The following is a 12,823-nucleotide window of genomic DNA, read 5'->3' as shown; positions in this document are numbered from 1 at the left end:
ATTGTAATGAATCCTGCCTCCTCAGAACTTACGTACTTCATTTGAAATGTTCGATTCCGTATAAATTTCGGCCTGACTAGAGTTAATTTTTGTAATTAAATTATATATGCCACATCAAAGATAATTTTGCATATATTTGGTTACCGAAACACTATTTTTTGATAATATCATTTCATTTTTGTGATTGATCCGTCTAGCAAAATAGAGCTTGAGCCATGAAAATTGTTGACTTAAATGAGTCAAAAGCCACTTTACCCTGAAACTAAAAGTGCTTTATTTTTCAGGTAAAAAATTCTCTTTTCATTTCTATTTTGGCTAATTTTACTGTCGATAATTCAATCGACAATTCTACTAAGACAGAAAGCTTATAAGTTTTTATATTGTCAAAATATACAATCTTCATTATTAATAATAATGCATGTAAGTCATTATATAAATAATTATTTCCATGTAACACTACATAAATTATATCTGAAAAGTAATGTCAGCTAAGACATTCATCTAGAAAGTATGCACTTAGTAATTCCAGAAATTTTAGGAGCCATAATAGTTTCAGTTGTTGTCGCTATTGGTCAATGTAACTATCACGTTCCTTGTGTTGTGTTGAAATGTTGAAAAATTCGTTCACTTAACTGATGGTGTTGTAGAAAGTGTCAACAATTTATTAATAAAATCTAATGATGTCAAAAAGCAATAACATTTCAGGGCCCTTTACTAAGACAAAAAACTCCTACCTAATTGTCTGGGAAGCATAAACAGAAACCTTAGTCAACAAGGAAGCCGTAGGAAGACAAGTAACATTTGTCTGCTAATGTGTATACTGTTTCTGTCCTTACGAAAGTATATGCACGTTGACAACACTAGGGTAGTTAGTTCAACGTGGGATATTTACTTCTGTACATCTACGAGCATTTTGATACTAGGGGATACGTAATATTATAGTATGTAAAGGGGAAGACAACAGAAAATATTGGATTTTACGAGGAGTTGATTGCGGCAAACACAGATTAGGTAGACGGTGCTTACCCAGAGGTCTCCCCAGCCCATGACAGTGATGTTGACGCCATCTGGTAGTAGTTCCCCCTGCTCTGGCGGCGGTATTGGCGCCACTGTCTCGCCGTCAAATTGAAAATCCGGCGTCACCTGAAAAAGCATGAACAGTACTGCTTTGTTGAAAAGGGATTTTTGTAAATAAACGTAACGTAATGCACTCGTATTAAATCAGGCAATTAGTTTAGAAAACGAGACACCAGGAGCAGTAGACGAGTTTTACTCTTTGGGCAGGAAAATTATTGGCTACGGCGGAAGTGGAGAGGATATAAGATGTATATTGACGACACCAAAAAATAAGTTTTTGATTAAAAAAGAAAATATCTTGTTAATGTAAGTATTCTCAAAGTCCTTATCTTGAGCCGGGATGCCCAGACGGAGACGTCCCCATACTCGCCATTCGTTTTGCAATTTTTTTAAATCATATTTCGTTCCCTTCCAGAAAGAACAGGGTAGGTCCTCGTGGAGCTTACTTCTGTTGAGAATGCTATGTTTCAACTATATGTGTTGAATAAAGTGAATATTTGTGAAACAAATATTTTGAAATAATTGTACACTACTTTTACTTCCTTTTCTCCCGTTACATAGTCATAGCGAGAGTTTTGCGGCTCTCTGTACCAGCAAGTCTATACGATCCTGGTCTAGACTACAGTGTAAACGGAAACTGGACGGTAAACATTATAGACAATTTGTGGTGCCACAGTGAACTGCTGAAGATTAGACTGGTAGGTTGGGTAACTAACGAACAGGTGCTGAATACAGAAAATAAGTGCGAGAACTTGAATGAAAGGAAGGACTGTTATTCTGAGACATTAAGAAATGTCGAGGCAAAAACTGTAGGCAGCGTTAAGTGTTCGATTGGTGGGAGGCGTCTCAAGAATGGAGAGTGCAGTAGTGCTTGACAAATATCATGAAAAGTCAGGATCACCAACAGATCGGTGACTGGCATTTTAGTAACAGCAATTTTATTCCAATTCTTAAAAATAAATAAATGAAAGAAATAGTGTAGTCATAATGAAGATAGAGAAAGTCATAGTAGGAAGAACACGTCCAAAAGATCACAGACCGCATCCGGTGTGAACAACACCATCCACACACTGCGGGTTAGAGACTCATTTGGGTGTTGATGAACTCGACGCAATGGAAAGTTATAAAATGGGCATAATCGTAACTTTTACTTTAGTTTGGAGCCTTTGCAGTTACTGAAGATGAACCAGGTGATATCAAATATACCTTCTTCAACGTATAATGTAGTAGAAGACATAGGAAACAACAGAGAAATTTTATCGTTGGAGATTTAAATAGTAGTGCAGGCAGGCAAGAATGAAATAGTCAACGGCAGTGCCGAGGTGGACGGTAGGGTTCCCGTCAATTCACCAACACTAAGCATCATCGGGCGTCGCCAGTACTTGGATGGGTGACGTTCCAGGTATGCCGCTTGTTGCTGCCATTCGCCCCTTTGCCATTGTGGTAGAGGTGACAGGAGGGGTTGTGGCGTGGCGTCCCTGATTTGCACCAAATGTCCTGGATTCAGTTCCAAACCTTTCCTCAGAGATTCATGATGTGAAGGCCTGCAATACTGTTAACGATGAACCGTCTGACGGATGTGACGGTTGGGGAAGTTAAGCTCCGCCAACCCCTTGGTGCTATTCAAGAGGAGTAGGTTAAGTGCCAGCACTGGGTTTCACCTTGTCCCTTCTCCCACCGTCTCCAATATGGACATGACACTACATTACACGCACACCTGTCACAATCACCTACCCTTAACAGATATGTACACAGGTGTATGAAGAAAGACGTCTACAAATGTGAAAGCTAGGGAAAAACTTTCCAAATAGGCGGCTTAAACTGCCCTTCACGGCTTCCCAGCGATTCACCACGCTTTACGACTTCCCTTTGCTTTACAATATTAATGGAGATACTATCGAAAACAGTCCTGCCAAAACAGAGTTACTAAACACAGCCTTCGGAAATGCCTTCACAAAAGAAGACGAACTAAATATTCCAGAATTCGAATCGAGAACAGCTGCCAACATGAGTAACGTCGAAGTAAATATCCTCGGAGTAGTGAAACAACTTAAATCACTCAATAACATCAAGTCTTCTGGTCCAGACTGTATATCAGTTAGGTTCCTTTAGGAGTATGCTGATGCATTAGCTCCATACTTAACAATCATACACAACCGTTCACTCGACGAAAGATTCGTATTACTGTAGGTTTAATTACTTTGGTGTGCTTTCAAGCCTGCCCGTAGGTGCCTCCCACGTCTTCCAGGCTTCTGGAGTCCTTTCAGTAGTTTCGCCGGCCGCGGTGGTCTCACGATTCTAGGTGCGCAATCCGGAACCGTGCGACTGCTACGGTCGCAGGTTCGAATCCTGCCTCGGGCATGGATGTGTGTGCTGTCCTTAGGTTAGTTAGGTTTAAGTAGTTCTAAGTTCCAGGGGCTGATTACCACAGCAGTTGAGTCCCATAGTGCTCAGAGCCATTTGAACCATTTTTTTTTCAGTAGTTTCACCATCCTTAAGTCAACTGTCTCCAGTGGGATACTGTGGCCGCTTCAGTTTTTCGAAATTTATTGAGCACCCATGACATGAATCCACACTACAAAAAATGTGTAATACTTACCCTGAATACCCCTATATCATTGACATAGGAATCAGAGGCATTGTAATCTGCATGAATGTAGATCTCTGTCACGTTGTATCTCATGCCCCCTTCTTTCAGTTGGATGGTACCAGCTAGCACCTCGTATGGGTTGACCCTATAACCAAAAGAAACCAAAACTGTACCACAAATATGCAGAATAGAAATAGGTGTAACCTTTTACCGTTACATAGAGCTATTTTCAAGTCAACAGCCACTTAGAGAGATGTGTTGTCGGCTAATGTAACATACAGGGTTTCATCCAAATATTTCATACAGATAGTGACTAAAACTAAATCTGTTCTTAACCAGAAGATTCGTTTGAACACCACAGACATTTACCAAGTATGAGCGCATACGCTCTTGCCTTACAGCGAGTATTAACATTTACCTTGTCACTGTTGGGAAGTGTAATATTCAATTTAATCAGTCACTGGATGCATGTAACTTCTTTTATCGGAACTTGTAATTAACTGTGAGGACTATACTGGCCAGTTTCATTGGATGTGAATAGTATAAATGTGCAGTTTTATTTCACTGACCTCTGTGATTGGCAAAAATTTATTACGGGTTGCAAAAGGTGAGATTGTGATTACTGATGGTCTCCGTTCTACAGAAGAAGAGAATTATTGCTAAGTGCGTTAACTGTTGCTCATGTCTGAGATTTCATTTGTTACTTGCGTTGCTGTGCATAGTTACATTGTGCTGAAGTTGTGTTTATCCATTCAGTGATCTTGATAGTAGCTGCGGGCACAGTGAACTCTAATCAGTGTAACAAAATCAGTTGATTTTTTGTGTTGATCTGATGTTGAGAGGAGAGTGGAGAGTTTGGTCAGTAATTATTAACATTGAAAATAATAGAATCAAACATTTATGTGTGTGCTTGCAAAGTTAACGCATCTGTCTCTGGTAGTTCGTGCAGGAACTGAGATTGTTCTCGGAATAGTTGGATGCTTAATTTTAATTTCATTTGTGTGCTACAGTGGAGGTAATCCTCCATTAATTCTGTGCAAGTATTGTGATTCGAGGCTTCACAGCTGAGGGAATTGACACGTTCTCTTATTTATTCGATCTTTCTTTCTAAGAGTGAAATAATTGAAACTGTAATTTGAGAATCAGGTTATGATATCTTAATTCTTTATTATAGTTTAAAATGTATAAATAAACGAATAATTCTTGTCCGTTGCTGCTTTTATACACTCAGTTGCTGTTGCAGTTTGAAAGTAGAGTTGAGACTGTTTGGAACACCTCTCCAGTTTGTTTTTGCAGTGTGAAGGTTATGAAGCGTGACTGGAGAACTATACAGGGTGCCCCATTTATCTTGACCACCCTAAGTAACTGTTTGTCCAGATGCAAATTACAAAATGTTTCAAGCAAATGTTCTTTAGCCGTCAGGGGAACATCAATCAGCATTATTGCCTTGGTTGTAGCTTTTTTTTTTTTTTTACAAATATATGACTTTTTTAAATGGCACCAGCCCTAACGTCGGTATGCAGTAGGATTTTGGAACATATAATGTGTTCAAACATTATGAATTACCTGGAAGAGACACATAGTCAACACGGATGTAGAAAACATCGTTCTTGTGAAACACAACAAGTTCTTTACACACACGAAGTGGTGAGTGCTATTTACAAAGGATTTCAAATTGATTCCTTATTTCCATCCATTCCTAAAATCTATTCCAAAATATATCATTTAAGACGCTTGTGGAATATGCACTATTGTTTCTATTATGTGACTGTATTCGTGATTTCCTGTCAGAGGGATCGCGGTTCGCATTAAGTGACGGAAAGTTATTAAATAAAACAAAAGTGTTTTCTGTGCGTTGTCGAAGGTAGTGTTATAGACCCTTTGCTGTGCATTATGTATTTAAACGACTTAGGTTATCTGGAGACGATGCTGTCGTTTATCGTCCAGTAAAGGCATCAGAAGATCAAAGCGAATTTGAAAACCATTTAGAAAAGATATCTGTATGGTGCAATAATTGGCAATTGGCAAATAACGGAAAGTATGAGGTAATCCACGTGAGTGCTAAAAAGAATTCGTTGAACTTCGGTTACATGACAAACCTGTCGAATCTAAAGGCCACAAATTCAACTAATTGCCTAGGAACTAGAATTACGAAAAATTTAAATTGGAGAGAACACACAGAAAATATTGTGGGTGAGGCATACCAAAGACTGCGTTTTATTGTCAGAATACTTAGGAAATGTAACAGAGCTACTAAAGAGACTACGCTAGTCCGTCCTCTTTTGGATTATTGTACTCGGTGCGGGATCCTCATGATTTAGAATTAACGGAGTACAACGAGAAATTTCAAAGAAGAGCAACATGTTCTGTACTATCGTGAAATAGGGGAGTAAGTGTCACGGACATGATAGTGGGTTTGGAATGGACATAATTAAAACAAAGGCTTTTTTCGTTGCGGCGGAAGCCTCTCACGAAATTTCAATCACCAACTTTTTCCTCCGAAAGCGAAAATATTTTGCTGACGCCGACCTACATAGGGAGAAATGGTCATCATAATAAAGTAAGGGAATGCAGAGCCCACATGGAAAGATACACATGTTCGATCTTTCCGCCCCCTGTTCTAGAGTGGAATAATAGAGAATTATTCTAAAGGTGATTCGATGAAACCTTTGCGAGGCATATATGTGTGACCCATTTAGACGAAGATGTAGATGAGTTTTTAATGGAATATGAAGTGAATCACATTGATTTAGGTATTTTAAAGTCGAAAACGGTAATGTTCTTCAGTACTCAAATGATTTTGTTGTGAGGCTACTGTTGATTAAGACCCTGAATGTTTCGAGTATTTTTTCCCTTTACATTTATATATTCATGAATTGATGTAAACTATTAACTAATTTCTTTTTTTAACTAATAAATCGATGTATTTACGCGTTAGAACTAAGATTAATATAGTCATGTTTAATATATAATTTCTTCCAGAGGTGTTGCCTTGGTGACTGTTTTATTATATTTGTATACCTCAGTAACATCTTATTTTTTATTGTGTTTGTAATAGGTAATGGAGATGTATCGAAGAGGTGCCCAGGATAGGTTATTGTACTTTGTAATTGGTAATCACCTTATAACTTCTATTTGACAGTAAGTTTTGAATTATATATACTGTGAATTCATACACAGTATGTGACATTTGATAACTGTTTCTTTGTTTACGTCAGATGCAACTGTTTATTGTTTCTTTGCTTGTATTTTTTGCTACATAAAGCAGATGTAACACACATTGCCTCACTGATAAAAGATTACAGATTGCTGGTTTGAAGTAGACGCGTTCGAGAACAATGATCCTTTCTGTTTAACTTGAGCTAGTGCTTTTTTCAACAGATTGAGGAATGGTTTGTGCATGGTGACCTATGTAAGACGGTATGAACTTGTGTTGGAGGTCGAAGGTCTGACGAGTAGTAAGTGCATCACATGAAGAGTAGTACTCGAACTTCACGTCAAGAGAGTGGTCTAGGTCAGTCGCACTTTGGCGTACTGCATTTGGTCTTGTGTAGTTTGAGTATTTTCAATAGCCTTCAGTAGCTACGTTGTTGATCAGTGATGGATGTGGGTTACTGTGGAAAATGTGAGTGTTGCGTGCCAGACATTTCTGCAATGGCAGTCTATGCCATTGTTCGTGAATCTATGGAGAAACATTAACATAACATGACACCATATCAATTGTCGTACCCAATCTATTGTTATTGTATCGTCTTACTTAGACGTGATAACTAACTAGTTCTAGCGTCTGCCACAGACGACTGTAAAGACAGAAATACTCACTGTTTGAGGCAGTGGGCTGCGGTGATCCCCCACTGCTCGTTCAAGATGGAGGCGCCGCACCAGTGAGCCTCACCCTGCTGCAGCGACAACTGAAACACAACAAAGCACTGCTGCGTCCCAGCTGCTGCGGACATCCAAAAACTCGTCTGATCTACATCGTACTCAGCAAGCCACCTACCAGTGTGTGGCGGAAGGTATCCTCCCCCTATGCCGTGAGCCATGCAAGCTCAGTCTACCAATAGTTCAATCCATCGTTGACTATCTTTGTCTGAATAACTTCGGAAGTATGCATGTGGCGTCATCGGTGGGGAAAACAGCCACTAAGCGACAAAGTTTTGGGCAGTGAGTGTATGGTGTGCGGAGGGAGTCGGCTAGAGGAACAAGATGTTTAGAGTTCTGGACGGTACACGAGAGAACTAATCGGCTCCTGTGGAGGCACAGAGCCTGATTCTGATTGTGGGTTATTGCCTGCCCAGCGAAGCGGTTTCCTTGATTGGGCATGATATTTTGGAAAACACAGCAGCGACCTGGAGGTTATACGGCCTGTTCGACGCTAGTGAGGGTCTCTTCCAGGCTTAAGGAGTGGACGGACAGCGGCCATCCTGTCCAATGTAAGTAACTTCCATGTATGTACGGACATCTCAATCCAGCAGTTTTCACATGCTACGTCACATAAAATTGGTTGGCAGAGTGCACGTCATTTATATTAATTATAACACTATTACCAACAGGTGGCGTCTGGTACATTTGTTACATTCCATTTGCACATTTTATATTCAGTAGATCTTTTTTTTATTAATTAAAAATACTTAATTAAAATATGTAGATGTCAAGATTAAAATCTGTACTTGTCAGCATTAATAAAAAAAGATTTGCTTCAATGAAATAGTAAATTAGTATTATTATTTTTACAGATCTGAAGATGGTTCTGAATGAACCGCAACCGGTCATATGAATAAAAATATTTGCAATCAAGACGGTTTTTAAGTAACATTATAACTTTTCAGTAGTTGCAAGGGCAACGGTCTGGATGATTGACTGACCTGGCCTTGTAACAATAACCAAAACGGAACGGCCTTGCTGTGCTGGTACTGCGAACGGCTGAAAACAAGGGGAAACTACGGCCGTAATTTTTCCCGAGGGCAGGCAGCTTTACTGTATGATTAAATGATGATGGCGTCCTCTTGCGTAAAATATTCCGGAGGTAAAATAGTCCCCCATTCGGATCTCCGGGAGGGGACTACTCAAGAGGATGTCGTTATCAGGAGAAAGAAAACTGGTGTTCTACGAATCGGAGCGTGGAATGTCAGATCACTCAATTGGGCAGGTAGGTTAGTAAATTTAAAAAGGGAAATGGATAGGTTAAAGTTAGATATAGTGGGAATTAGTGAAGTTCGGTGGAAGGAGGCACAAGACTTCTGGTCAGGTGACTACAGGGTTATAAACACAAAATCAAATAGGGGTAATGCAGGAGTAGGTTTAATAATGAATAGGAAAATAGGAGTGCGGGTAAGCTACTACAAACAGCATAGTGAACGCATTACTGTGGCCAAGATAGATACGAAGCCCACACCTACTACAGTAATACAAGTTTATATGCCAACTAGCTCTCCAGATGACGAAGAAATTGAAGAAATGTATGATCAAATAAAATAAATTATTCAGATAGTGAAGGGTGGTGAAAATTTAATAGTCATGGGTGGCTGGAATTCGAGAGTAGGAAAAGGGAGAGAAGGAAACGTAGTAGGTGATTATGGATTGGGGCAGAGAAATGAAAGAGGAAGCCGCCTGGTAGAATTTTGCTCACAGCACAACTTAATCATAGCTAACACTTGGTTTAAGAATCATGAATGAAGGTTGTATACATGGAAGAACCCTGGAGATACTAAAAGGTATCAGATAGATTATATAATGGCAAGACAGAGATTTAGGAACCAGGTTTTAAATTGTAAGACATTTCCAGCGGCAGATGTGGACTCTCACCACAATCTATTCGTAATGACCTGTAGATTAAAACTGAAGAAACTGCAAAAATGTGGGAATTTAAGGAGATGGGACCTGGATAAACTGACTAAACCAGAGGTTGTACAGAGTTTCAGGGAGAGCATAAGGGAACAATTGACAGGAATGGGGGGAAAGAGATACAGTAGAAGAATGGGTAGCTTTGAGGGATGAAGTAGTGAAGGCAGCGGAGGATCAAGTAGGTAAAAAGACAAGGGCTAGTAGAAATCCTTGGGTAACAGAAGAAACATTAAATTTAATTGATGAAAGGAGAAAATATAAAAATGCAGTAAATGAAGCAGGCAAAAAGGAATACAAACGTCTCAAAAATGAGATTGACAGGAAGTGCAAAATGGCTAAGCAGGGATAGCTAGAGGACAAATGTAAGGATGTAGAGGCTTATCTCACTAAGTGTAAGATAGATACTGCCTACAGGAAAATTAAAGAGACCTTTGGAGATAAGAGAACCACTTGTATGGATATCAAGAGCTCAGATGGAAACCCAGTTCTAAGCAAAGAAAGGAAAGCAGAAAGGTGGAAGGAGTATATAGAGGGTCTATACAAGGGCGATGTACTTGAGGACAATATTATGGAAATGGAGAAGGATGTGGATGAGGATGAGATGGGAGATGCGATACTGCGTGAAGAGTTTGACAGAGCATTGAAAGACCTGAGTCGAAACAAGGCCCCCGGAGTAGACAACATTCCATTAGAACTACTGACGGCCTTGGGAGAACCAGTCCTGTCAAAACTCTACCGTCTGGAGAGCAAGATGTATGAAACAGGCGAAATACCCTCAGACTTCAAGAAGAACATAATAATTCCAATCCCAAAGAAAGCCGGTGATGACAAATGTGAAAATTACCGAACAATCAGTCTAATAAGCCACAGCTGCAAAATACTAACACGAATTCTTTACAGACGAATGGAAAAACTAGTAGAAGCCGACCTCGGGGAAGATCAGTTTGGATTCCGTAGAAATACTGGAACACGTGAGGCAATACTGACCTTACGACTTATCTTAGAAGAAAGATTAAGGGAAGGCAAACCTACGTTTCTAGCATTTGTAGACTTAGAGAAAGCTTTTGACAATGTTGACTGGAATACTCTCTTTCAAATTCTAAAGGTGGCAGGGGTAAAATACGGGGAGCGAAAGGCTATTTTCAATTTGTACAGAAACCAGATGGTAGTTATAAGAGTCGAGGGACATGAAAGGGAAGCAGTTGTTGGGAAGGGAGTAAGACTGGGTTGTAGTCTCTCCCGATGTTATTCAATCTGTATATTGAGCAAGCAGTAAAGGAAACAAAAGAAAAATTCAGAGTAGGTATTAAAATCCAGGGAGAAGAAATAAAAACTTTGAGGTTCGCCGATGACATTGTAATTCTGTCAGAGACAGCAAAGGACTCAGAAGAGCAGTTGAACGGAATGGACAGTGTCTTGAAAGGAGGGTATAAGATGAACATCAACAAAAGAAAACGAGGATAATGGAATGTAGTCAATTTAAGTCGGGTGATGCTGAGGGAATTAGATTAGGAAATGAGGCAATTAAGGCAGTAAAGGAGTTTTGCTATTTGGGGAGCAAAGTAACTGATGATGGTCGAAGTAGAGAGGATATAAAATGTAGACTGGCAATGGCAAGGAAAGTGTTTCGGAAGAAGAGAAATTTGTTAACATCGAGTACAGATTTAAGTGTCAGGAAGTGATATCTGAAAGTATTTGTATGGAGTGTAGCCATGTATGGAAGTGAAACATGGACAATAAATAGTTTGGACAAGAAGAGAATAGAACCTTTCGAAATGTGGTGCTACAGAAGAATGCTGAAGATTAGATGGGTAGATCACATAACTAACGAGGAGGTATTGAATAGGATTGGGGAGAAGAGAAGTTTGTGGCACAACTTGACTAGAAGAAGGGATCGGTTGGTATGACATGTTCTGAGGCATCAAGGGATCACCAATTTAGTACTGGAGGGCAGCGTGGAGGGTAAAAATCGTAGAGGGAGACCAAGAGATGAATACACTAAGCAGATTCAGAAGGATGTAGGTTGCAGTAGGTACTGGGAGATGAAGATGCTTGCACAGGATAGAGTGGCATGGAGAACTACATCAAACCAGTCTCTGGACTGAAGACCACAACAACAACAATTCTGTAATTAGCATCTATACAGTAAGACGGTGGTTTCAAAATTAATAGCAACTCTTTTTAAAAAAAATATTTCTGTAATCTGATCAGTGAATTTTTCATTACTTATTAAGTGACTTTTTTTTAATTCTGTGTTTTGATGTCTACTGAATGACAGCTGGTTTATAATTAATAACAGCTATTTAAAAATCACTTTCTTAAAGTCTGATTAGGGAATTTTGGTTAGCTTTAGCTAACTATTCAGTGACTGCTAATTGTTTAGATAACTCTATAATTAGCATAATCATAGATGAAAAGCATCAGTTTACTTTTATTCTACCAATGGTTTCCTGTTATTTCGGTACATTCAGTTTCCATCTTCAGAGCATTTAAACAAGGCGAACAATACTGAGGTTCCAGAGATATCTTATTGTAAAAGACGTCTAGCAATAGGCAGGTACCTGAAGTATCCCTTACTCCTTTCCCCTGTAAAGGAGAGACTCATTAATGTGTAGAGAGTTACTGGAGGGCAAAATAACTAAACCTGGTCGACACCATATGAAATGAGTGAAATGTACACCGTGAAGCTTTTTTTGTAGTACTTACCATGAAAGGAAATTCGCCTGGTTCCGCTTCTTCGCCATTGACTATGCGTCCCTTTGGTACCGACACCTTCCGCTGCACCGCGCCACCTATAAAAGGTTGTATATTTACCATGGATGCTTCATTCAGTGATCCTACAGGCATTGCTGACAGTCATAGGAACCAGGATTTATCACTACGAATGAACAACACTTATTCTGTATTATACGAACGGTCACTCGTTGCGGCGGTTACCACGTCACATCAGTGAAACCTGTTTTTGGAAAATATTTCCGTGACACTGTTGTCAGTGCACTGCTCTTTGAGATATCTGGTACCAGATCAAGGTAATCAGAGCCTCACTTTTTACATTCCTTCTTTAGTGCCTGCTAGCCACCCACCTTAAGAAAATGTGTCCCTTTGATTCTTCCTACTCTTCCCCTTCTTAACTAAAGCCTGACCCTAACGAATTCCACGTTTCTAGTACTTCATAGTGTCTGTTGACGTTCACAGCATCGTTGCGCCACGAGAAACTGAATTCACTGTATTTTTTGCAGTTGTACGAGGACAGGTATTTTCCTTTTCCGCTATAATTTTGGGTTCAAGAGCTCGTAGTAGCTATCACTGTGA

At 39.6% G+C, this 12,823-nt stretch overlaps 1 protein-coding gene across 1 annotated transcript in view; it reads right to left on the bottom strand.

Annotated features, from left to right (window-relative positions):
• Positions 1-12,358, bottom strand: part of LOC126291718 (mite allergen Der f 3-like) — a 31,433-nt gene extending 19,075 nt beyond the window's left edge. Inside the window, exons 1-4 of the mRNA XM_049985416.1 lie at positions 12,218-12,358; positions 7,490-7,578; positions 3,677-3,812; positions 1,027-1,143 (exon numbers count right to left, since the gene is read on the bottom strand). Of these exons, the coding sequence (XP_049841373.1) occupies positions 1,027-1,143; positions 3,677-3,812; positions 7,490-7,578; positions 12,218-12,358 (483 nt within the window). The remainder of the gene's footprint in view (positions 1-1,026; positions 1,144-3,676; positions 3,813-7,489; positions 7,579-12,217) is intronic.
• Between the last annotated feature and the right edge of the window lie 465 nt (positions 12,359-12,823).

This window comes from Schistocerca gregaria, chromosome 1 (genome assembly GCF_023897955.1).
Source record: "Schistocerca gregaria isolate iqSchGreg1 chromosome 1, iqSchGreg1.2, whole genome shotgun sequence".
NCBI classification, from domain to species: Eukaryota; Metazoa; Arthropoda; class Insecta; order Orthoptera; family Acrididae; genus Schistocerca; species Schistocerca gregaria.
This window is presented reverse-complemented; position numbering and strand designations above follow the sequence as displayed.